This window comes from Ogataea parapolymorpha, chromosome VI, assembly GCF_000187245.1.
Source record: "Ogataea parapolymorpha DL-1 chromosome VI, whole genome shotgun sequence".
Lineage (NCBI taxonomy): Eukaryota > Fungi > Ascomycota > Pichiomycetes > Pichiales > Pichiaceae > Ogataea > Ogataea parapolymorpha.
Window position 1 is genome coordinate 1,162,156 of NC_027861.1, and position 23,391 is coordinate 1,185,546.

The following is a 23,391-nucleotide window of genomic DNA, read 5'->3' on the forward strand; positions in this document are numbered from 1 at the left end:
TCATTACACCTACTCTATCACCTCTTCCTTCTCCTCCAAGATCTCTTCCTTGACCTCCTCAATCACCTCTTCTCTGGTCTCTGCCTGCTCCTGGGTGAGATGCAGCTCCTTCAACTTGGCAATGACCTCCTTTCTCCAGGTGTACCATTCTTGCAACAGTCTCTTTCTCTTGAGAATCAGCTCTCTCAACTCGGCATCTGCCTCCATCGCATCGGCCTCTTCAAACTGTGCAGCGTACTCCTTCAAGCTCTTTCTGACCTTCTTTTTGTCGTTCGAGCTCAACATCGATGGTGGTCTTGGTCTCCACTCAAACTCTCTGAATCCGTCGATCAGCTCCTCCTTGCGCAAAATGCCAACCAGATCGTAGATCCGGTAGCCGTTCTCGATCTTGTGTCTCCAGGCGGACGACCAGCCGGCAACATATCTTCCAGACGGGTCCCACGCCAGGTCGGTCAGGCCCTTATACTCGTGGTGGTTCAGCAACTTCAGGTTCGACTTCACCTTGTCGGACTGCTCTTTTTCCTTCTCGCCGTCGTAATCTGAGTCGTAGAAGTCGAGCTCGCCGTTCGCGCCGGTGATAGTGGCCACCACGACGAACCGGCCCTTTGGCGACCATCTGATCTGGTTCGCGTGAGTCTTGGTCACCGTCTTGTAGCACAGCCATTTCTTGATCACCTGTTTTGCAACCTTGGCCTCCTCCACGTCGTAGAAAGATACAATGTTATCTGGAATGGCAATGTTCGGGTTCGGCGTGTCCAGCTTCGACACGGTCACAAACCGTTCTCCGTGTGGCTCCCACTGGAACGAGCTCACCACCTCCTTGAGCTCGACCTTCTCGACAGGAATGTCTTTTTCGCCCAGCGACAGCAGCTCCAGGTTTGTGAACGTGGTTTTCTTCGACTTGGTGTGTCGGTCGACCTTGCAACACAGTAGCTTGGCCTCGTCCTGCCAGCACAGCTTCACGTCCGACACGTTGAACAAGTTCACCGTTCTCAGCACCTGGCGCGACGGCAGCTGCACCACCGAAACACGGGCCGATTGGTTTGGTGTCTCTGGCGTCCAGAACGAGAACACAGTCTCTGGCGGGTCGTTTTTCCTGGTGGTGGCCAGTCTCACGCCGGCCGGAGCAAACTCAAAGTCCATGATGCCCTCGGCTTTGTACAGCTTCTTGTCCAGCAGAGCAAACTCCTGTGTGGTGTCATAGATGGCCAGCGCGTCAGGTCCCATTCTGGCACAGTACTTGTCGTCAAAAGACCATTTGATCAGTGGCCATGGCATCGACTGTTGCTTTTCGAGGTTTGGTGGCAGCGCAAACGTCCGCACTGGCAACCCGGTCTGCAAATCCCAAATGACTAGCTTGTGACCGGCGCTGTCTGCACTGAATAGACACTGAGCGCGGGCCGGGTGGTCTTCCGGCGGGATGGTGATCGGCTCTGGCGACAGCGTCACCAGGAACTTCTCTGTTGGCGAAAAGTCCAGTAGCTGCACGCCCGGATGAACAAACCTGCGGATCCTGTCGAATTTTTCACCGCCCCAAGCCTGCACTCCGCCGGGGAAGAATGAGAACAGATACGTGCCCTTTGGCGAGAACTTCATCGACGCAGACGTCCAGTGGGCTCTTGGCTCAATCACCTCCTCAGGCTGGATATTCTTCTTGTACCAGTAGACGCCCACGGTGTCGTGGTGGTGGAGCATGAACTGCTCACGGCCGTTGGGGTCCAGGAGCCACGACTTGAGGTAGCCGTGCGAGCGGAACTCGGGAATGGCAGGCTCGCGGAACTCCTCGGAGATGTTGTCGTTGAGGGCGTATTTTTCCATGTCTGGCAGCTTGTTGACGGCCAATCTGTGCTTGACGTCTAGCTTCTTGCCGTTCAGCTGCTTGACAGCCTTATCGGCTGCGGCGGCGCTTTCAAGCTCTATAATCAGATAGCCCTTGGTCTGGCCGTTTTCCAGCGGCATAAACATGTCGACAACCTTGCCGCACTGGGAAAAGAGCTTGGTGAGCACCTTTTTCAAAACAGGAGCCTTTGCCTCAGGCGCGATGGGGGCGCCGTCGCAGATCACAAAGTGCTCGTACGAGTGCTCTGGTTCGGGCACATGATATTGTGCCTCGAGGTCCGAGAAATCGATCGACGAGACGTCGACCTGGGATTCGTCAAAAGCGATGGGTTCTGGCATGTTTGAGGAAAATTTTCACTTCGCGGAAATGTTTTTTTTCTCACCGACGCAGGTGCGACGCGTCGGCAGAGGGAAAGCTCGATAAGATTGTTCAAGTGGCCACCATGCGACATGGCCTGTGTGCACCAAGAACGTCCCCAGGCGCAACGTGCAGAAATTCACCTCTGTTTGCACTATATCCACCATTTCTTAGGACTAAGTTGCCGAAAACAGTATGTAGAATAACGGTGGACTTAATTTCCCAATCGGGCAGGTCTGTTATCAGTGGAAATTAGCCCCTCGCACTATATAAGCCAGCAAGCTTCGCTCTTGTCCTTCATATTGTACAGCATGGAAAGACTGCGCCAGATTGCCTCCCAAGCCACCGCTGCCTCGGCTGCCCCACCCAGACCAGCCCACCCGCTGGACCCTCTGTCCACCGCCGAGATCAAGGCTGTCACCAGCACCGTCAAGAGCTACTTTGCCGGTAAGCAGATCAGCTTCAACACCGTCACTCTGAGAGAACCTGCCAGAAAGGCCTACATCCAGTGGAAAGAACAGGGTGGCCCTCTGCCTCCTAGACTTGCCTACTACGTGATTTTGGAGGCCGGCAAGCCCGGCGTGAAAGAGGGTCTTGTTGACCTGGCCTCCTTGTCTGTCATTGAGACCAGAGCTTTGGAGACTGTTCAGCCAATTTTGACCGTCGAGGACCTGTGTGCCACCGAGGATGTCATCAGAAATGACCCTGCCGTCATCGAGCAGTGTGTTCTGTCGGGAATCCCTGCTAACGAGATGCACAAGGTGTACTGCGACCCATGGACCATCGGCTACGACGAAAGATGGGGAACTGGCAAGAGACTGCAGCAGGCTCTTGTGTACTACAGATCCGACGAGGACGACTCGCAGTACTCGCACCCGCTCGATTTCTGTCCGATCGTCGACACCGAGGAAAAGAAGGTGATTTTCATCGACATCCCAAACAGAAGAAGAAAAGTGTCCAAGCACAAACATGCCAACTTCTATCCTAAACACATGATCGAGAAGGTCGGTGCTATGAGACCAGAGGCTCCTCCTATCAACGTGACCCAACCAGAGGGAGTTTCGTTCAAGATGACTGGCAATGTCATGGAATGGTCCAACTTCAAGTTCCACATCGGTTTCAACTACAGAGAAGGTATTGTTCTCTCGGACGTGTCGTACAACGACCACGGCAACGTGAGACCGATCTTCCACAGAATCTCCTTGTCCGAGATGATTGTTCCTTACGGCTCGCCAGAGTTCCCTCACCAGAGAAAACACGCTTTGGACATCGGCGAGTATGGTGCCGGCTACATGACGAACCCGCTGTCGCTTGGCTGTGACTGCAAAGGTGTGATCCACTATTTGGACGCCCACTTCTCAGACAGAGCAGGAGACCCTATCACCGTGAAGAATGCTGTGTGTATCCACGAGGAGGACGACGGACTGCTTTTCAAGCACTCTGACTTCAGAGACAACTTTGCCACCTCGATCGTCACGAGAGCCACCAAGTTGGTCATCTCGCAGATCTTTACTGCCGCCAACTACGAGTACTGTCTGTACTGGGTGTTTATGCAGGACGGAGCCATCAGACTCGACATCAGACTCACCGGTATTCTGAACACGTACATTCTGGGCGACGACGAGGAGGCTGGTCCGTGGGGAACGAGAGTGTACCCTAACGTGAACGCTCACAACCACCAGCACCTCTTCTCTTTGAGAATTGACCCTAGAATTGACGGTGATGGTAACTCTGCTGCTGCCTGCGACGCCAAACCGTCGCCTTACCCACTCGGCTCGCCAGAAAACATGTACGGCAACGCATTCTACTCGGAAAAAACCACCTTCAAGACGGTCAAGGACTCGCTCACCAACTACGAGTCTGCCACTGGCAGATCCTGGGACATCTTCAACCCTAACAAGGTTAACCCTTACTCGGGCAAGCCTCCTTCCTACAAGCTGGTGTCCACCCAATGTCCACCTTTGCTGGCCAAGGAGGGATCGTTGGTGGCCAAGAGGGCACCATGGGCTTCCCACTCGGTCAACGTCGTGCCCTACAAAGACAACAGACTGTACCCATCGGGTGACCACGTTCCACAGTGGTCTGGAGACGGTGTGCGCGGTATGAGAGAGTGGATCGGTGACGGCTCAGAGAAGATCGAGAACACCGACATCCTGTTCTTCCATACTTTCGGTATCACCCATTTCCCAGCCCCAGAGGACTTCCCATTGATGCCCGCCGAGCCTATCACCTTGATGCTCAGACCTCGGCACTTCTTCACCGAGAACCCGGGCCTGGACATCCAGCCTTCCTACGCCATGACCACCTCCGAGGCCAAGAGGGCCGTGCACAAGGAGGCCAAGGATAAAACCTCGAGACTTGCCTTTGAAGGCTCTTGTTGCGGTAAATAAGTATATAGGACACGTTAATCTAGTAATCTCCACTGTTGACAAGCTCGTCGAACTGCGAAAATAGGTTTTCCATCTGGTCTGTTGGCATCAGCCCGGCCTCATCCTCCTGCGCAGGAGCAGCGGGCTCAGGGCCGGCCTGGGCGGGCTGATCCAGAAAGTCGAGGTTCAGATCTGTGAGCGAGTCCATCGCAGACGGCTCGCTGTTGTCTGCTGTCTTCATATCGAAAATATCTTTCATCATATCGTCGTTCTGCGGCCGCTCGCTCGTCTCGCCAAAGTCCAAGAAATCTGTGCGGAAATTGTCCAAATCCAGGTTCATCAGGTCGTCTGCCGATCCAAACATGTCGTTGGCGGCACTATTCGGCTGCTGCTCGGTCTGCCGCTGCTCCAGCTCCAGCTTCTTCTTGGACGCCTCCCCCTCGATCTTCTTCTTCATCTCGGCCTCCTCCTGCTTAATTTTCTTCATTTCCTCGTCCTTCACGGACTTCACCTTCAAATATCGCAATATTTGCTCAGCCTCGCGCAAATTCATGCTGTGCTCATCGAGAATCTGGTTGTAGCGGTCAAAATCCTGTTTCAACGTCTGCGACAATGGCTTCACCAACGAGTCGTTGTTGTGCGGTACCACCGTCCCTGTGGCCCTGCCGCTCAGCTTATACGTCAGCTTGTCCAGAATCGTCGCTGTCGTGATGAAGATGTTGTTGGCAGAGTCCCGAAGCACCGAAGACATGATCTGCGGCGATAGTAAATTGAAATATACTTTGTAGCCTGGGGCAGACGACCGACGCGACGGTCGTGCGGACCAATCAAATGTTATTTCTCAGATGCCACGAATTGGAAAAAAAATATCTCTCTTCGTCACCAATAATGTTCAGACAATCCCTTAGATCCATTGCCAGAACAGCAAGAACTGGCACCATCGGTGTCAGAACTTACGCCGAGGCCGTCAACCCAGACGTCCTCAAGGTCTCGCTCGTCTCCCCACACCAGGTAAGTGTGTCCGATATCTAGTTTCTAACATGCCAGGCTATTTTCACAAACAAAGAGGTCAGCCAGGTCAATCTGCCAGCCAGCTCTGGAGAAATGGGTGTTCTGGCCAACCACGTGCCAACCGTTGAAGAATTGGCTCCAGGAGTCGTCGAGGTGATCGAGTCGTCCGGCACCTCCTCCAAATACTTTGTGTCGGGTGGTTTCGCCAGCATCGTGCCAGGCTCGAAGCTCAGCATCTCCACCGTTGAGGCCCACCCATTGGATGCCTTTTCCTCCGAAAACATCAAATCGCTTCTGGCCGAGGCCCAGAAAAACGCCTCTTCTGCAGATGAGACCGTTGCTGCCGAGGCTGCCATCGAAATCGAGGTCCTGGAAGCTCTGCAAGCTGCTGTTCACTAGATACGATCCTAAGTATGATAAAATTACATTATCCTGACCAATATCTATACAATTGAGGAGCCTCGTAGCTCACCGGCTTCACCTCCTCTTCTCCGAGGCTGCGCTCTTCGTCCTTCGACTCGAACCCAAGCACATTGAGGCTCTTCTTTGGAGGCTTCATGATCAGCTCTCTGGCGTCCAACACTAGCTTCTTCACTTTCTCTCCGCCGTCGCTCTTGTCTTGCAACAGCTCGATGGCCTGCATCAATTTCGACGACACAGTGTTGGCAGTCTTGAAGAACGAAAGACGGTCCAGGAACAGCTCGTCGTTCTTCTTTGAGAGCTGTTTCTTCTGATACTCAAATAGCCTGTCCAGCTTGCTCAGCTTGTTCAGCTTCAGCTCCACCAGCTTCAACTCGTTGTTCACAATAGCGGTCATAGCTTTGTTCATCTCTCTCTCCTCGTAGTTGGCGAAAACATGCGACCGCGCTGCCGCAAGCCCAAACGACGTGTTTGCCGCATCTTTCACGTCCGTGAGAGGGTCTTCCACTTCCATTCTGTCCTGCTCCCCGTTTGAGTCCTCCTTAGGCTCATCCTTTATCTGCTTCGTCTCTTCGCTCTGGCCTGACCCGTCGAGCAGTTGAGTCAATTTATCATCCATCACCTTCTTTGCCCGATCTGCAGCAGCAACAGCCGCCTCTGTGTCCACGATAGACGTCAAAAAGGCCAAAGTCGACATTATAGGGTTATCGTTGGGCGAAAATGATAAATTGGGCACATACTTCAATGGGCCAAGATGTTCTCTGTTTTTCTCCAAAAATTCGTCCTCGATCGGGAACTGCAAAAAGCGTATAATACATTGCTCTGGACTCTTGTTGCCAACATGCTCTGCAATCTTGTGCCATTCGTTAGGAAACTGCCTGACTCCTTCAACCAGCTTCTCCAAATCCGCCTGAGACCAGCCTTTGTTGATGTCTGGTTTTATAATTTTCCGCCGTTTGTTCGGTTCTCCATTTGATATTGCGCTGCCGTCGTTGCTCGAGTTCAGTAGTTCCTTCACTTTCGACATGTCAGGAAGCTCCACAGGAGGTTTGTAGCTCTCAAAAGGAAATAATCCTCGTGGAGTGTCGAAGTCAACTGTGAAGTCTCCCGTGTACGGGGGCTCTAACGGCACAGGGCGCGTTTCTGGGTTCACTTGGTAGTTGATTATTCCCCATTTGTCTAAGAATTTGTGTAGTCGGAGCAATGTGCCAGCATCTCCAACAAGGTTTCTTCTGACGGCAGTGAAGGACAAGTACTCGTTGGGATTTAGTCTGTACGTGTTTACCATAAAGTTCCGGTACCGAGCATATATCTGAGGAGTTTTGTTTTTGTTGCTTCCGTTGAAGAACTCTGGAAGCGACTCCTTCTCGATTTTATGGATCTTCTTCATGTCGAACCATGCACTGTAAGACGGTAAAACAATCGTGTGAGTTTGCTTCTGTAGCGACGACAAGCTGATTGTGCTTTCCATTTGCGGTCTCGAGGTGAACATGTAGTCACTGGAAACTTGCTCCTGGGGGCCCATTGCGGCCTTGTTTTCTTCCATATCTGCGCTTCCTTCCTGAGGCAACGGAATACCCTCGGCACCGGGCTCTTTTTTAACCTCGCTGGAACTACCTGTTGTTTTTCTGGCTTCATCATGAATATGTTCCTGTTCCACAGACTCGGATATTATGTTCGTGTCTACGTTGTTTGCTTCCTCATCGTCCTCGGCCTCCCGCTCGTTTTCTTCGTTGACCCCAACTTCCGAGTCTTCATAGTTGATCTCGTCTGCAACTTGTACAACCCCATCGACGTTTTGTTGTGCATTAGTCTCGTTGTGGTCCAGTCCAACGCCTTGTTCATCTCGCCCGGGACTTGGCGACAATCTTTGCTTTTCTTCCATTACAAATATCCTTTTCCGTTCTAGTGGTCACCCGCGTTGTTCCAGACTATTTTACGACCCGACTAGCGCGCCAGTTTTCAGGTTTCAATGCGCAACAAACAGTTAAACTTTTGTTTATCGTGGAGTTTTTTATTTTTTTGGCAATTGCAAAGAGAGCTCCCGCGACGATCGACTCATTATCCCCAAACATATTTATTTCACAATATTCATCATGGCGTTTGCGAGAGGGTTCCTACGTTTTGCCGGTGTAACCGGTCTGTCTATGGTGTCATTTGGTGCCGGTGTGTCTGTGTTTGGCCGTGCCTGGCCTGTCCTCAACGAAAAGGATAAACAGCTTGCTAACGAGCGGTCGTTGCAATCGCTCGATTTTATCAAGAGCTCCACATTGTACAAACAATTGGCAGCAGATAAATCGTTTGAGCTGCTTTCAGGCTCTCAGCTCATCCCAGAGGCCCACAGACAGTACCATGTGGGCCAGGGTCTCCTCAACTCGCCTAATCACATGACCACCGACCCGATCATCTTTCTCAACCGCGACCAGGGAAAGATGTACTGCATAGCTCATCTCGGAGCCCAGACAGTGGGTACGGATCGGAAGATCCACAATGGCATTATCTCTACGATCATCGACGAGGGTCTATGTATGTGTGGCTTTTCAAAGCTGCCTTCCAAGAGAGGAGTCACCGCACAGCTTAAGCTGGACTTCTTCCAAAAAGCCCCTCCCGAGTCGACCGTGGTTCTCGAGGCACAGGTGCAGGAATTTCGCGGCCGAAAGTGCATTATCACGGGCACTGTCAAAACTCTGGAACGGTCTCCGATCAAAGTTGCCGACGGCTACTGTGTTTTGGTGGAACCTGTGTGGTTCAAATATTTGAACTGGGTCCCAGTTTTTGCATAACAATGATTAAATTCAGAGAAATACAAAAAAAATGCTATTGTTGATCAGCGTAGTTCCATAAACCAGTGGCACTATCCTGAACGTTGGCAGACTCTACAGCGTCTGGGGGTGAGATGAGAGATGCAATGGAGATTTTCTTGAGCCGTTGCGCCGGACTCGCCTGCGGATCGCAACTCTTTACGGGGTCTTGGAAAACAGCCCGTTCGAAGCTAGCATCGGCCTCAGATTTCTCCAGTTTGACAGGCACGTCTGGCTGCGAAAATTGCACCTCCGAGCCCGTGTGGTTCGGCCCAACATAGATGCGCAGCAGCTCGTCCTGAATGTTTTCGTCGTTGAATAGTTTGCTAAGTACGTGGTGGAACTTCTGTGTGAGATTCCAGTTGTCAATACCGTTTTCGAGAATGTCTAGTAGGTTGTCTGCGATTTCGCGTCCCCTTTTCGCGACGCTCTGGTCCGACGCTCTAAGGAAATACGTTAGCACTTTGCCCAGCAGGAAAATCCAGATGATGATCTCCGTGCCAAAAATGGACAGGGCCGCAGTGTTTTTCAGCTCTTTCAATATCGTGTCGACTGTTATGCAGCATTGAAAGATCACTTCCCACGAAGGTCTATGGCTGTCTGCCAGGTTGTCTGACGGGGGCTTGGTCGCAATTGAGTGGACAATGCTTGCGTGATGTAACGTGGTAAGAGTGCAGAAGTAATTGCAGCAGATAATTAGACTGTGGTAATTAGGATTTTTTTGCGTATGGGTGCCGAGTTTGAGCTCGTTAGGAACGGTGTCGAACCACATACCCAACAGAGTGTCCTGTTCGCTGGAAGGTAAACCTGCGCTGCCATTTACCACTGTCTGGTCGACGGCGGCCAAAGCTTCAGCTAGACGCAAATGTTCGATGGCATATAATTTTATAGTGTCCGTGATGTCGGTATCGAACCTGAAGTCCCTAAGCGAGAGCTTTTCTGACGGCACGGTGGAAACGTCTATCAAGCGCGGTTTGCCGAGAATAACCGATACCACAGTGTCTTTGGATATGAGATACCAGGTCAGTTTCCGGATTTGACATTGTTCTTTTTCGGTGTACTCGGAAAGATCGTTTTGAAAAAAGCCGTGCGAATTAGCCACAGAAATAGACACTTGGAGCCACGAGTAGAGCGACTTCGTGTGAAAATAGTGGTCCTCGAGTCCCAATCCCAACAGGGCCATCGCTGCAAGCAAATTGATCGCGTTGCCCTCAAAGTCATGGTCAAAAAGAGCTTTGGCTCGGCCGTACAGAATATTGGTAATCTTGGACTGCGTGAGCTTGCTTTCCTCAGACTCGCACTTTATAAACTTGGAGCCGGCGAAAAGAACTGTCTGCAGTAACAACAAAGAAGTGGGGTTGGTATATTTACTGTTCTCGGCCAGAAAAGTCTCTTTGTTCAAGATTGGAATCAGGGGGTGCACATTTTGGAAATAGGAGTCGACGTAGGATTGACAAACCGCCTTCTCAGGCAAATTGAAACAGCCTAGCAAGTTCAAATTGCGGATGCTCGCATCGCTAACGTCCTGGAACTGCTGTTCTTTGGTGTACTCGTCGAACAGCCTGGTCACAAGCCTGTTTTCCGCATCTGAGTAACTCTTGTAAATGTATTCATGATGGCGTGTTTTCTTCAGTTTCTGCATCAACTCGGCAGGGTCTATGCGAACCGCATTCAGAGTTTCGATCTTGGTTCTCTCCAGGAGATCGGACAGGTTCTTGTGAATCTGGAACTTCTTGATTCTCTTCTTGCGCTTGTACAGCTCGCACTCCAGATTTAGCTCCTCACAATTGGTGCATCGCTGCCCTACTTCCTTGAAGTCGAGGTCACACTTGATTTTGCGTTGATGGCAAATGACACAAGCCTTCAAAGCCCTCTTTCGTTTCCTCGTGCCATCGCTATCACTCGGGGGTGACCTCGTGATCTCTGAATCGACAGACATGGTCTAAGAGTACAGCACCGAATGATTGTAACGATATAAACTTGTTGAAATTCTAAAAGAAAGAAGACCTTAGTGATCTGGCAAACTTAGAATCCAACTAGTACGGACGAGAAAGTTAAGTATTAATGCATGTTTCATCCCAACGGTCTGTCCTCTCCTGCAGAAAAATGCGCACCAGTTCCGTGCAATTAATACGTTCGGTGACCTCGACCGCTGCACCAAGCCAGTTTACATAGACGAATTCACCACAAAGAATCCCAGCACGACACAGTAAGACAATGCTAACCTTCCACCACGACACGTTTTTCACTATGGCCCACAAAGCTTTTTCCGACGTTCATGTGAGATTATGTATATGCATGCGCCTTAGCGCGTATGACGTACCAAAAGGCGAAAAAGAGGGCAATACAAGCAAAAAGAAAAATAAAAACCTAGGGCCCGGCGGGACTCGAACCCGCAACCATGCACCTCCGGAAGATGACGTGATAACCATTACACCACGGGCCCAAAATAGTACCATTTTTAGTCCTATTGCCACCATATCCAGCACTTCAAGTGTCAGCCACAGCCCTTCGTGTTAAGAAATCCTACAGAAGATGGTCTAATTCCCTGTGCCAAATGCCGAGCATGTCTTGTCAGGACAGTGCAAACCGCCTGGAATTCAACCATTTGGAATTCAGCGAGGTGCTTCTTTTTAGCTCGCGTGCGTTAGAACAAGAAATGTGACCGCCCTATCCTCAACCTTTTCTTCAGCTGCATTTCAACTTTTGTCAGACATTGTACGTGCATGTATCTGAGTACCTGAAAACCGCCTTATCCTTTTACAAATATGAGGCACCGAGTCGAGAGCCTGTTTCCAGCAACACCTCTGCACCAAATGTATTCTGGATTTGAAAAAATGGCTAAAAAAAATTGGTCGATTTTCTCAATTGATACTCAAATATACCCTCCCAGCCAATGTTGTCTCGCCTTTCAACCCTTGGCATACCCCATTCTGTGCGGAGGCCTGTTTTTTCCCAGCTGATATCTCCAACGTTCTCAATTGCGTCAATTAGACACCATTCGCATAGCCATCAGGATCACACAGACTCTCATAGCCATTCACATACTCATACTTCCGGCACGCAGCAGCAGGCCCAACAGACCAAGAAGTCGGGGTTCTCGTTGTTGAACAATTTTGTGCGGGGTTCGAAGTTTCTGGTTTCGTCATCCATCGTGCTTCTTGCTCTCGGAGTTTCGTCTGTGTCGCTGTATCTGGTGTTCAGCGAGCTTTTTTCTCCATCCGGTGAGACGTCGACCTTTAACAGAGTAGTTTCAATGATTGAGAAAAACGAAGAGGCGCTGAAGTTGCTTGGGTACTCGAAAGAAGAGATTGAAAGCGGCAAACACATCAGACTCAAAGCATACGGTTACGCGGCCGGAGACAAGTGGACCAGAAACAGACCAATTCAGGCTACCAAATACCTGGCCAAGGACAACAAGGAGCATATGTTGATGAAATTTTTTGTTGAGAGCGACTACAAAATTGCCGTTGTTCAATTGGAAGCCATTGAGGAGAATTTTGTTGAGCAGCAGCTTGTGTACGTGGCGATGGACGTGAAAGGACAGAAACGGTTCTATTTGGTTGGAGGTCCAAAATCCAGCCCCGTGAACAAAAGATTGGGCCTGATGAATGAATCGGGATTCCTTGGAGTGAAATGGGGAAATAAAAAGGAGTGAACGGTAACGAGCTTAGCAATCCTGTCAAATAGAAATTATGACCAATATCATCAACATATTCAGAATACCAGTGTAATCCGTCCTTCCAGCAGAGTTTATAAACGGAGTTTCGATTTCATTGTCAATGTCCTCGTTGACCATGTCTCTTTCGCCTGATGTGATCTTTTTTCTTTCCCTGCCAACTAAGTATCGATCCCAGTCGTCCATGATTTCCTGTCTGCATGACTTGCCGTTGTAGTCGTAAAGCGACTGGTAATTTTCGATGGAATAGTTGTGTGCGATCAGCTTGCCAAGGCCACCCGCGTGGCAGAACGAAGCCTGGTTGCCATTGTACGAGTAGTACAAATTCAGAGCTATTGAGTGTCTTTGGAGTTTGGTGCAACTGGCAAAGATGCCGTAGCGTCCTTGTTTGACGTCGTTCTCTATCGACCCGCAGTAAACAGTGTCGCAAAGACGCTCCAGCTCGTTGAACTCCTGGTTCACCTTCTTTGGGTTTATCATGCAGCGAAGCGCCGACATTATACAGTCGCATCTCGATGCTCTTGGCGTGTGTGGAAGAGACGAAGTGCAAATGGACATTTCTTCAGGACATGGGCCCGATCGCGGGCTGGGGAAACTTAGGCCGTGGTTGGAGAAGTAGAAGTCCACAGGATATAGCGTGTTACACGCAAAATACTGGTCGACCGTTGTATCGAGGTGCGAAGCGAGCTCCAGACCGATCGGGATGTATCTCATTCGATTACGCACAAGGTACTTCTTCATGTCTCGCACAGCAGCTTTGAAAAAGGGCAGATTGTGTTCTTCCAAAGAGGCCTCAATCACAAACCCCACTAGCGTGGGGAAGAAATGTGCGTTGTCTATTATCGTGGTAAAATCCTCATATAACTGTGTGTCCCATGTTGAATTAGCGATCGTGCCTAGTTTGACCACAAAATATCCCTGCTGCTGGGATTGTATCACCTTGCGGCCCAAATCTAGCACTGTCTTGGGGTCCAGCATAGGGATCAATTCAGGGGGGTTAAATATGGATCCGTTGGTGGAGTAGACCATTGTTCGGTTGTGGATTTCTATGGCGGGTCTGTCTGAGTAATGATTATTATCTTGCACAAGTGGCTGGAGTAGTGATGGGAAAAACGATATACCGCCCGCACGCGCTAAAGTCCCTCCTGTCAAGGACATTAGCGCCAGTGTGCTGTATCTCATGGGGCTCAAATTAAGGGTCAATATTTAAAATAACATTTTTTATATCCTCTCTGCCCATTTATAAAAATCCTACTTTCCTGAGAGCAGTAAGAAGAGGACGCAGGCCAATGTTTCTGCGGTAGAGAAATAAAATGAAAAGGTAGACTCTGGTCTTCAGGAAAAGGCGCATTTTGTAGCCAAATGTCAACGCAGGCTTGGCTGGCGACAGTAGCGTTGCTGGGTCGTCTGTGACAACACCCTCCAGCAACGGCTGTCCATCTATCTTGCGCGATCCGTATTTAGAAACGGCCAATTCTAAGTCCTCTTTGCTGTTGACTGTCCAGAACCACAGTCGCACTTTCTCCCTCTCGCAGAACTCAAGAATCTCGTCAACCATATACGCGAGACCATTGGCAACAACAATCACAGACACACAGTCTAATCTGCCCCCTTTCTCCTTGATCTGGTTTGCCACTCTTTTGCTGGTGAGAACGTCCACGGAAATGTTGAGAACTTCAAATTGTGCAATCCTTTCGTCGTAGTAGGCCGCGCCCCACAGACCGTAGATGATCTTGTCCTTCCAGTACTCAATTCCACCAACCGCCTCGAGATTTTGTAAAATCAGGTCCACGATGCGCTTTGGATCGTTGTCAGCCTTGATATCCAGCATCAGTTTGATAGGCTCCGAACGCGATTCGTTGGTCTTCAGGGTCCACTCCAATACCTGTTTCAACGTCGGAATCGGCAGATGCGGAGGTTGTAGCGTGCGCAGCTCCGATAGAATGCCTTTGTACGGGGTCTTTGTGACAACATAATCCTGCCCAAATACGCGGTTCGTGTCAATATCGTGGCATATCACTACCTCGCCATCCGAGGAAATATGGAGATCTGTCTCTATCACAGAGCACCCGTTCTTGACTGCCTCTTCAAACGCGAGGATCGTGTTTTCCGGACACGTTTTCTTGAGTCTACGGTTAGCACGGCATCCCAAATCACTTACCCTCTGTGGCCGGCAAGGAGAAAAGTCATATTTCTGGCAAAATCAAAAACGAGCTCCGTTTGCTCCAGTTTAAAAACCGTGCGTGCATATTCAAATATACGGTATATATCCGAATTTGGCTTTTTTATTCACGAGGGCCGAAGCCATATACAGTTAACCGATTACTTTCGAAGCGGAATGTTGTACACCAAATTGAGGATCTTCTCACGCTTGTTGATCCAATAGTCGTCATATAACAACGGCAGCTCGTCGATCGAGCTCAGGACCATATTATAGTCGTTTTCGGCCTCCAAGAGCTTGAATAGCGTTGCGGCCTTAGTGCTATTATACTCCCCCCAGATCCTGTTATCGTGGCATGCTCCGATGAAATTACTTCCACCCTTTCTGAACAGCTCTATGTCCTCGGTCGGCACATAGTTGCACTGGTCGCTGTGGACCCACAGTCGAAGATGGTCCACATACTTGTGGCCATAGAATTCTTTTGTGTTGATAATGTCCTTGTACAGCATGTCCAGAATTGAGATGAAGCGGTTGGGCACGTTTGCAAGTCTTCCTTCGAACAGCGTGCGTCGGAGCGGATTTATCTGGTCAATGTGATAGAAGAAGCCGGTTCCACTATTAATGATTTTGCGTTTTGACCCGTCCACTGTCCTGTCGGCCTTGAGGTCCTCGAGAACATCCCCCTCGTTGACGAACATCTCCATTGCATTCTCAGGGATTGACAGCCCGTCGCTGCTGATCATCAGCCCGGTAACCTCCAGATACAGACCGGTGCGGATATCGATGAACTTGAGGTCGATCGACTCGGGCGACGCGTTGCCGTTATTATTTCTTGCGCGCTCCATGTAGTATGGATTGACATCGAGATAAAATACTCCTGTGCCGTCTTTTGGGTCCTGAATCACCAGCGACCCGTTCAAGGACTCGGCTAGCCTGATCATGTCCTTGGCAGGAACCTCGAAATGGACACTCTCCTCCCACGGACTCAACAGCCCGTTTCTATGCCACCCTAGGAGTGCTTCCTGCGACAGCCAGGTGGTGATGCCCAGATTCGACGAGAAATGCAGCCATCCGCGGATAAGCTGGTGCCATGTGCTGCGTTTATCGGTCTCGTCCACGATGAGGTTGCTGAAAAAGCGCCAATCGTATTTTTCTCTGCTCACAGCTCCGTCCTTTTTTCTCAATAAAATATCATGATAATGCAGTTCTTGGTGGTGGAATGCGGCTCCAGCAAGCTTGGTTTTCTTCTTGTTGGCAGGAAATTCAAACTCGTTGATCGAGACCTCTGTTTTATTTGATCCCTGCGCTGTGGCATCCACAAAGTCTCTGCCCAGAATCTGGCTAATTTCTCCTAATGAATCGAAAACAGAAATCGGTGAGCTGATCACCTCCTGGTACGTGTAGTTGTACCGCGCCATCTGCGACTTGATGTAGCTCTCCAGGAGTCCAGACCGCACCACATCCTTTTTTTCAGCCACTTTCACTACAAATGCAAGATCTCCTGCAAGGAAGATCAGTTTTCTCGGCAGTGGTGCCACCTCAACCAAATAGGTCTTGCCCCTTAAACTGAGGCGGTACGCAGACTCGTAGTCTGATGCGGGTGAGTCGAAGTAGAAGTTCAGCTCGCTGCTGTCCTTGTTTTTCGCATCTATGCAGCCAGGCCACGGAGTTCTAACGTTGGACCCTAAAACTCCAGCAACAAAGCAGTTGGGTTTCTGCTCCAGCAGAGGAATAAGATCGTGCATGTCAATCCAGTCTTTCCAATGGAAATCGAACTCTGGGATCGGCGCCTTGGGATTATGCTGAAGTTCGACGAGATGCCGCTTGATCGCCTCATAATAAACTGCATGTGTCGCACGCAGATCCGAGGTTTCTCGGGCATGTTTGTAGGGTGCGTTGGGCAGCACTGTCACATCGGCGGTGTAGGGGAACTCGAGAAGCCGATTTTGAGACTGCTTGTTCTCCTCCATCAGCTCGTTCTTGGCATCTGGCTTGGTATGTTTCCTGCTGAAAATTGCTCCAAGAGAACGTAATGAAAACGATTGCGAGCTTTCATGTGCACTGTAGTCCCCCTTAGACTGGAACTTGTTCAGAACCATGATGAACGCAATCAGATACAGCAATGGAATCACAACCTTGACGTATCTGTGTCGTCTCCATCGGCCCACCAGTATCCAGAAAGATTTTCTTTGTTTTCCTGCTAGATAAGTATCGCTATCAGAGGACATGCTAGTCCGACTGCTGCTCCTTGACTTCGGCCTCAGCTTGTCCTTGCGCACGCGCTTGCTGGCAGTTGTCGGTAGTCCTTCACTTTGAGAACTGCTTCTAAGAAAAATATGATCAGACATGGCTACCGCGTTCTGTGAGCGTGGGCAACGGAGCAAACCTGGTCTGTTGAAACGGCAGTTTAGCACCTGAGGTAGCGGAAAGAACACAGTTCAAAGAAGAAAGTTTTACTTTTGTATGACATTCTTTAGCTGTCTCTAGGGCCCAGATTTAGTGACTGGCCAGCTGGCACTTGCAGATAAAACCCCTACACCACTTAAAAAATTTACTAATTTATTTTACCTCTTATGCGAGGCAGGTTATCAACCTGCTTTTGCACTAGCTTTTTTTTTTGGTGTAAATGTGTGCAATATTCAAAGGCCAGGGCTCGTGAGCATCGAGATCCAGCCTCTGCAATTGCGAGTCGATATATGGGATTCGTTTACCACAGTACGCCACAGAGCAGGCCTGTTGGCCGTAGGTGAGTATGGTGATAAATCCCAAACCTGTTCCGCTAAGAAACAATGGCCACATTGCGTCTTAACGGGACAAAGCTTGAAACAAAGAAAGACAAATTTTTTCAATTCCCGACTGAAACTTGGCCGATGTGTTACCACGCTTATGTAATGCCGGCAACTGACGCACAGATAATACAACGGTTGCAGGTGTAAGGGTGCGGGAGGCTGGAGTATACATGGATCGATTCGTCACCGTATGAAGGTGCAAGGTCATGCACGATGCATAGTTCTCCTTTTGGGTGTGGTAGGAGTAATGACAGCAAGTTTGTGAATTAGATAAACTAGCGACTCATACCCTGACTTTTGAGCGAATCGAAAAGAATATTGGTTCAAATGCTGGCTATAGAACTTAATGTACAAGCATGCTTATTAGAAGAAAGGCCGGACTGTGACAACAAGTTCGCTAAGTGCATTTAGGGATCAACAAAAAGGTCACCACGGATCAAAATGACGTCCAAAACGGAGGCTCTTTTCGACTCATGTAATATTTAGCTAAGCAAGTAAATAAATCACCGAATTGCCAATTATTTTATGATTCAAAGTTACATAATCAAACTTAGTCATGTTCACCGGTATCGTTGAGACCATTGGGACCATCAAGGAGGTGAAGAAGGTGGGCGACAACGACGACCTTGATATTGTCATTTCTAACGCCTCGTCAATTCTCGGCGACTGTCATTTGGGCGACTCGATCGCCGTCAATGGTACTTGTTTGACGGTCACAGAGTTCACTGATTCAGAGTTCAAGGTTGGTGTTTCGCAAGAGACTTTGCGCAAGACCAACTTTGGAGAGCTGAGTGTTGGCGATAAGGTGAATCTGGAGAGAGCAGTTTCAGGCGACGTGAGATACGGAGGCCATATGGTGCAAGGCCATGTTGATACCGTTGCCAGTATTGTTGGCAGAGAGCCAGATGGAGATAGCATCCAGTTTGAGTTTGAGTTGCGCGACAAGGAGTTTATTAACTACATTGTTCCAAAAGGATTCATCTGTGTCGATGGGACCAGTCTGACTGTGATTGATGTGAACTACGAGAAAGCCAGATTTAAAATTATGATGGTGTCTTACACACAATCCAAGGTGATCATGCCACTAAAGAAGATCGGCGATAAAGTCAATATCGAGGTCGATGTGACCGGCAAGCTGATCGAGCGTCAGATCCAGGTCTCTTTGCAGAATAAGGAGAGCGCGTTTGGAAAAATATTGGAGGAGCTTGTGGAGAGAAAAGTTAGGGAAGCATTGCAGAGATAATGAATATTAAATTATAGGGCAAACACCAAGGAGACACCCTCGTCTCCTGCCGTAATCAGTCTAATCTTGGAGTTGTCAAGCGCAAAATCCAGAACGCCCATGTGGTGGCCCACGTAGGCGTATAGCTGCTCGCCTGTTCTTGAGTCCCATTTGTACACCTTTCCGTCCATAGACGCTCCCAAAAGCAGCGGTGAATTTTCGAGGAATTGCAGTTTAGTCACTGCATCCGAGCATTTGAGAGTGCGTCTCACCTTCCACGTTTTGGTGTCAAATATGAAAACGTCTCCAGAAACAAGGCCCAGAGCAGCAAGGGACAGGTTGGGGTCTCTACACCAGCTGATACTCTCAATCGAAATCTCAAAAACGTCCTGGCCCTCCTGCAACTCCAAAACCCTGAACGAATTTTGGATGGCACCGGTTTCGCTGTTGATCACCACCACTTGCGAGTCCCTCGAGCCAACAACCAGCGCCTTTCCGTTCGGGTCGGCCTCCATCGAAACCCACGGAGTTACCACCCCCTTGAGTCCCGAGTCAGCGTCGATTTTGTAAATTTGTGTCTGCGTGAAACAGTTCCATCCGATAATAGAGCCGTCCTCCGAGATGGTCACCAGATTCAGCTCGTCCAGGTTGTCCACGTTGATGAACATCCCATTGGTGCACTCCATTGAGTGCGAAAAACCTGTAAATATCACCTCTAAAGTGGGCTCGATTTGGTAGACCCACACGGAGCCGTCACTTGCTCCGAATGCAAAAACGTTCTGTTTAGGATGCACCTTGATCCACGTGATCTCCTCGACATCCTCCAACGTGCCATATAAATTCCAAACCTGAAACTTCTTGGACGCCTTATGCACTAGCACTTTGCCTGTCATGTCTCCGGTGACAAGGTACGAGCCGTCTGCAGTGAATCCTCCGGCGATCACAGATTCCGTATATCCCTCGAGCTTGGCAACCTGTTTCGTCGGATTGGTGTGCGAGGTCCATAGATACGCAACATTGTCGCCTCCTCCTGTCATGATCAAGGGCACAGAAGGATGCGTTGCCACCACAAAGACGGAATCTTGGTGGTTATCGAAGTAACCCTGAGAATTATTGCTCAAGTCGACCTCTAATGGCTCATCATCTTCGTCCATCTCATCCTCACTGTGGAACTGTTCTGCGCCTGTGTCCTCGACGACCTCTTCAACCTCCTGAAGGTTGACGTACTCTGGCTCTTCGCTATCCATTAGTAATTAAATTTAAAAAAAAATTATTTTGATTATTTTTTTTTGCTTTTTATGACCTCATCTTATCGCGAGATACAACGTCTGCGAGACCAGTTGTTTTCAGACTCGATCGACATTCCTCTGGATGGGGCTTACGCAAGGACGATAAAGCGTAATGAGCTGGGCCCCTTTCCTCTGCCAAAACACATTGAGGCGAAGCTGGGGCAGCGGTCCATCCTGGACAAGCTTCGAAACCAGCCCATCAATTCCAGCTCAGACTCGGCTCTCGTTCTTGCAAATAACGTCCTTACCAAGGAGGATCTCACCAACCCTGCATTGGTTCCGCTTTTCGACAATAAACCGCACCAAAAATATCATCATAGCAACTGGAAATTACACAAAGTCCTGCTCGGTCACACAGGCCAGGTCACCTCTGTCACGTTTGATCCTTTCAACAAATACTTTGCCACTGGGTCTGCTGACAGCACGATCAAAATATGGAACTTGGCAGCCTCTAGGTTAGACCTCACTTTAACGGGTCATATTATGGCAGTCCGAGGATTGGTGGTTTCAGACAGACATCCGTACATGTTCAGTTGCTCAGAGGACAAAACAGTTAAGTGTTGGGATCTGGAAAAGAACGCTGTGATTAGGGATTATCATGGACATCTTAGTTCTGTCTATACTATTGACCTGCACCCAACTCTGGATTTAATCGTGACGGCTGGCCGTGACTCTAGTGTTCGAGTTTGGGATATTCGAACAAAAGTGGCTGTTTATACATTCACAGGCCACAAGTCGAGCGTCAACATGGTGAAGACACGAGCCACGAATCCCCAGGTTATCAGCTCTTCCATGGACTCTACCGTCAAAACCTGGGACCTGATTGCGGGAAAATGCGACAAAACATTGACATATCATTCCAAATCTGTGCGCTCATTTGCTCTTGGATCTAACGATCAGCAGTTGGTCTCTGCCTCATCCGATGGAATCAAAAAGTTCCAGCTACCAGAGTGCACTTATTTGCAAAATTTCGAGTTTTTCAACACCAACAAAATAGAGCAGGGAAACACAATCATCAACACACTAGCTTCCAACTCTGACGGGGTCATGTTTGGAGGCTGTGATGACGGCAAGTTTGCTTTTTGGGATTGGGAATCGGGCGAAATTTTCCAACAGGGGCAGAACGTCGCCGTGCCAGGATCGCTGGCTGGAGAAACAGGTATTTTGTGCTCCAAGTTCGACCAGAGTGGTCTGCGGTTGATAACCGGAAACGTCGACAAGAGCATCAAAATATGGAGACAGATGGATGAGGCTGTCTGACTTATTGCCGTTGAACCGTGTTGAATTATATATATTATGTACCCTTTGCTTCAAAATGCATCCATGGTATAGTCGTACTCAATTCCAGGTGTTACACTAGCAATGAACTTCAGGAAAATCACCAAGTACTGGTCCACGCGAATAATGCCTTCCTCCCCTTGCTCAACGTTTTCCCAATCATCTTCTTCGTCGGCATTCTTGCCGTCTGCAAGACCAAGCTTGGCCACCCCCGTCACCAGATCCTGGTCCCTTATCTTTTTCGCCTGCGCAGCATGTGCAGCACGCTTCATCAAAACCCTCATCACGTTAGCGTGACGACAAGGATGGATTGACACGGAAGTGGTATTGGACAAAAATGGTGCTTTCTCAATCGTCACAGTTTTCTGTCTGTAGTCGCTGGCAATGTCTTCAAACATCTCGTTTGGTGATAATGGCACACCATTCGAGTTGAAACCAACTAAATACATTTTAGGAACCCGATAAGACGTCGAGTAGGTGATGTAGAGATCGTAGTTTCGTTTCTTTGGGTCGTTGATGATGCCGCCCTGTCCTGCATCGTTCGCAAGGTCACTTTCCTCCGCTGTCTCGTCGATAAGTTCATCAATGTCATTTATTTCGTGCTTTCCAGAACCCTCATGCTGTGCAACCCTTTCTTCTGGTGAAGACGCGCCACTTTCAGTCATCTCGATGTACTTAATTGAATGTCGCCGCTCGGCCTCTGTGTCGCACCGCTGAGGAGCCACACTCTCCACATTGGTGCTGGTCCACCCGTCTTCTTCTTCCATCATCTCGGCCTCTTTCTCCGTGTGCTCGTAGTCTGCTGCCCTGACATAAGAAGGAACATGCCGCGTCACTAAAAACTGTTTGTCGTTTGGGAGGAAATCGCGCTTCTTAGACTCTGGTGCAGGTGACCATTGCCATGTGGGGAACTTGTAAACAAGATAGTCGCCTGCAGCAACAAACTCCTCAGGAGTAATCTCCCCCGTGTCCGTAAACGTGGACTTGTGGCTGATTGGCGTCAAATATTCCCTTAGAGAGCTGAAAGTGGATCTGAGGTATAGACCTGTCATGTCTTAAAGATAGAAGTAGAGTATATGATAAAATAACACTTTATTTGTATGATCACTAGATTCCGAATATGTCTTGTATGGTTTGAGCCAGGTTATTGTAAAGCGCTAATATCAGCCCTGTTTCTCAGCCAGGAAAATCTAGATTCCTTCAGTTGCCTTTAAATAAGATTATATTGTCCCATTACATTTTAACTTTATCATAAATACGGGGTCCACCCTCGCACCAAGTGGTTTTTGAACGAACACTAATTTTCATTCTTGTAAGATCTGCTGCTCACAACTATAAACATGCCGTTGGAAAATTATACTCTCACTATTCTTGGTTGCGGAACAATGGGGACAGCTGTGCTGGCTGCTATGCTCCAAACCAAGTTCGAACCCTACCCAGCCAAAATTATCTGCTGCACTAACTCTGAGAAGTCCGCCCTTAAGCTGAAAGAAACCTATGGGGACAAGATTGAAGTCTCTTTCGGTGCTGCAAACAATGCCAAGGCCGTCGGGCAAGCCGAGATCCTCATGCTGGGATGTAAGCCTTTCCTCTGTGAACAGGTGTACGACCAAGTCAAATCCCATCTACCAGGAGACCAGCTTGTGATTTCTCTACTAGCTGGCTGGTCAATCGATCAATTGAGAATGTGGTCACCTAAAGCCGGAAAAATTGCTCGTGTGATGACTAACACTCCTGCTAAGTTTGGCTGTGGTGTGGCCGTGGTGTCGTTTTCCGACGAGTGTCTTCCTCACGAGGATTTCGTGCTGAAGATTGTCGGCGGAGTTGGAACCGCCATTAAGCTTCCCGAAAGAAACCAAGACGCTGCTACCGCATTAGTTGGATCGGGTGTGGCGTTTTCTCTGCTATTCATGGAAGCTCTGACGGAAGGAGGAATTAGAATGGGTATTCCGGCTGCTATTGCCCAAGAATGTGCTGCTAAAGTGATGGAAGGTACTGCAAAGATGGTCAAAGAAACTGGCCAGCATCCAGGCGCCTTGAAGCTTGCTGCTTGTACGCCTGGTGGCTGTACCATTGGCGGCTTGTTGGTGATGGAAGATAAGGGAGTCAGGAGCGGTGTGAGTCGTGCGGTCGAGGAGGCCACCAACATTGCCTCTCAATTGGGTAAAAAATAAT

The 23,391-nt window shown here is 49.2% G+C and overlaps 16 protein-coding genes and 1 non-coding gene across 17 annotated transcripts; 7 read left to right on the top strand and 10 right to left on the bottom strand.

Moving 5' to 3' along the window:
* Nucleotides 1-9: 9 nt before the first annotated feature.
* HPODL_01790 (Eukaryotic translation initiation factor 3 subunit B) lies at nt 10-2,178 on the bottom strand (the record flags this gene model as incomplete). The annotated part of the gene is made up of 1 exon (XM_014078311.1): nt 10-2,178. One exon carries the CDS (start codon nt 2,176-2,178, stop codon nt 10-12), a length of 2,169 nt encoding a protein of 722 aa, XP_013933786.1.
* A 330-nt stretch (nt 2,179-2,508) lies between these two features.
* HPODL_01791 (Peroxisomal primary amine oxidase) lies at nt 2,509-4,587 on the top strand (the record flags this gene model as incomplete). The annotated part of the gene is made up of 1 exon (XM_014078312.1): nt 2,509-4,587. One exon carries the CDS (start codon nt 2,509-2,511, stop codon nt 4,585-4,587), a length of 2,079 nt encoding a protein of 692 aa, XP_013933787.1.
* Nucleotides 4,588-4,606: 19 nt separating this feature from the next.
* On the bottom strand, nt 4,607-5,317 carry HPODL_01792 (Tropomyosin-like protein; the record flags this gene model as incomplete). Its single annotated transcript, XM_014078313.1, has 1 exon — nt 4,607-5,317. One exon carries the CDS (start codon nt 5,315-5,317, stop codon nt 4,607-4,609), a length of 711 nt encoding a protein of 236 aa, XP_013933788.1.
* A 137-nt stretch (nt 5,318-5,454) lies between these two features.
* Nucleotides 5,455-5,976, top strand: HPODL_01793 (F0F1-type ATP synthase, epsilon subunit (mitochondrial delta subunit); the record flags this gene model as incomplete). Its single annotated transcript, XM_014078314.1, has 2 exons — nt 5,455-5,577; nt 5,614-5,976. The coding sequence occupies 2 exons, from the start codon at nt 5,455-5,457 to the stop codon at nt 5,974-5,976; spliced, it is 486 nt and encodes a 161-aa protein (XP_013933789.1).
* A 28-nt stretch (nt 5,977-6,004) lies between these two features.
* On the bottom strand, nt 6,005-7,882 carry HPODL_01794 (SWI/SNF complex subunit SMARCC1; the record flags this gene model as incomplete). The annotated part of the gene is made up of 1 exon (XM_014078315.1): nt 6,005-7,882. The coding sequence occupies one exon, from the start codon at nt 7,880-7,882 to the stop codon at nt 6,005-6,007; it is 1,878 nt and encodes a 625-aa protein (XP_013933790.1).
* Nucleotides 7,883-8,093: 211 nt separating this feature from the next.
* Nucleotides 8,094-8,780, top strand: HPODL_01795 (uncharacterized protein; the record flags this gene model as incomplete). The annotated part of the gene is made up of 1 exon (XM_014078316.1): nt 8,094-8,780. One exon carries the CDS (start codon nt 8,094-8,096, stop codon nt 8,778-8,780), a length of 687 nt encoding a protein of 228 aa, XP_013933791.1.
* Nucleotides 8,781-8,814: 34 nt separating this feature from the next.
* On the bottom strand, nt 8,815-10,737 carry HPODL_01796 (Cutinase transcription factor 1 alpha; the record flags this gene model as incomplete). The annotated part of the gene is made up of 1 exon (XM_014078317.1): nt 8,815-10,737. One exon carries the CDS (start codon nt 10,735-10,737, stop codon nt 8,815-8,817), a length of 1,923 nt encoding a protein of 640 aa, XP_013933792.1.
* Nucleotides 10,738-11,170: 433 nt separating this feature from the next.
* Nucleotides 11,171-11,244, bottom strand: HPODL_05443. The gene has a single exon. It is a non-coding gene; the product is annotated as a tRNA-Arg (tRNA).
* Nucleotides 11,245-12,054: 810 nt separating this feature from the next.
* On the top strand, nt 12,055-12,456 carry HPODL_01797 (uncharacterized protein; the record flags this gene model as incomplete). The annotated part of the gene is made up of 1 exon (XM_014078318.1): nt 12,055-12,456. One exon carries the CDS (start codon nt 12,055-12,057, stop codon nt 12,454-12,456), a length of 402 nt encoding a protein of 133 aa, XP_013933793.1.
* A 24-nt stretch (nt 12,457-12,480) lies between these two features.
* Nucleotides 12,481-13,506, bottom strand: HPODL_01798 (1,3-beta-glucanosyltransferase; the record flags this gene model as incomplete). The annotated part of the gene is made up of 1 exon (XM_014078319.1): nt 12,481-13,506. One exon carries the CDS (start codon nt 13,504-13,506, stop codon nt 12,481-12,483), a length of 1,026 nt encoding a protein of 341 aa, XP_013933794.1.
* A 211-nt stretch (nt 13,507-13,717) lies between these two features.
* On the bottom strand, nt 13,718-14,667 carry HPODL_01799 (uncharacterized protein; the record flags this gene model as incomplete). Its single annotated transcript, XM_014078320.1, has 2 exons — nt 13,718-14,606; nt 14,639-14,667. 2 exons carry the CDS (start codon nt 14,665-14,667, stop codon nt 13,718-13,720), a joined length of 918 nt encoding a protein of 305 aa, XP_013933795.1.
* A 132-nt stretch (nt 14,668-14,799) lies between these two features.
* Nucleotides 14,800-16,866, bottom strand: HPODL_05311 (Conserved hypothetical membrane protein; the record flags this gene model as incomplete). The annotated part of the gene is made up of 1 exon (XM_014078321.1): nt 14,800-16,866. The coding sequence occupies one exon, from the start codon at nt 16,864-16,866 to the stop codon at nt 14,800-14,802; it is 2,067 nt and encodes a 688-aa protein (XP_013933796.1).
* A 1,117-nt stretch (nt 16,867-17,983) lies between these two features.
* Nucleotides 17,984-18,670, top strand: HPODL_01800 (Riboflavin synthase; the record flags this gene model as incomplete). Its single annotated transcript, XM_014078322.1, has 1 exon — nt 17,984-18,670. One exon carries the CDS (start codon nt 17,984-17,986, stop codon nt 18,668-18,670), a length of 687 nt encoding a protein of 228 aa, XP_013933797.1.
* An 11-nt stretch (nt 18,671-18,681) lies between these two features.
* On the bottom strand, nt 18,682-19,896 carry HPODL_01801 (Ribosome assembly protein SQT1; the record flags this gene model as incomplete). Its single annotated transcript, XM_014078323.1, has 1 exon — nt 18,682-19,896. The coding sequence occupies one exon, from the start codon at nt 19,894-19,896 to the stop codon at nt 18,682-18,684; it is 1,215 nt and encodes a 404-aa protein (XP_013933798.1).
* A 51-nt stretch (nt 19,897-19,947) lies between these two features.
* HPODL_01802 (Protein pleiotropic regulatory locus 1) lies at nt 19,948-21,198 on the top strand (the record flags this gene model as incomplete). Its single annotated transcript, XM_014078324.1, has 1 exon — nt 19,948-21,198. The coding sequence occupies one exon, from the start codon at nt 19,948-19,950 to the stop codon at nt 21,196-21,198; it is 1,251 nt and encodes a 416-aa protein (XP_013933799.1).
* A 50-nt stretch (nt 21,199-21,248) lies between these two features.
* On the bottom strand, nt 21,249-22,268 carry HPODL_01803 (Autophagy-related protein 3; the record flags this gene model as incomplete). The annotated part of the gene is made up of 1 exon (XM_014078325.1): nt 21,249-22,268. The coding sequence occupies one exon, from the start codon at nt 22,266-22,268 to the stop codon at nt 21,249-21,251; it is 1,020 nt and encodes a 339-aa protein (XP_013933800.1).
* Nucleotides 22,269-22,556: 288 nt separating this feature from the next.
* Nucleotides 22,557-23,390, top strand: HPODL_01804 (Pyrroline-5-carboxylate reductase; the record flags this gene model as incomplete). Its single annotated transcript, XM_014078326.1, has 1 exon — nt 22,557-23,390. The coding sequence occupies one exon, from the start codon at nt 22,557-22,559 to the stop codon at nt 23,388-23,390; it is 834 nt and encodes a 277-aa protein (XP_013933801.1).
* Between the last annotated feature and the right edge of the window lies 1 nt (nt 23,391).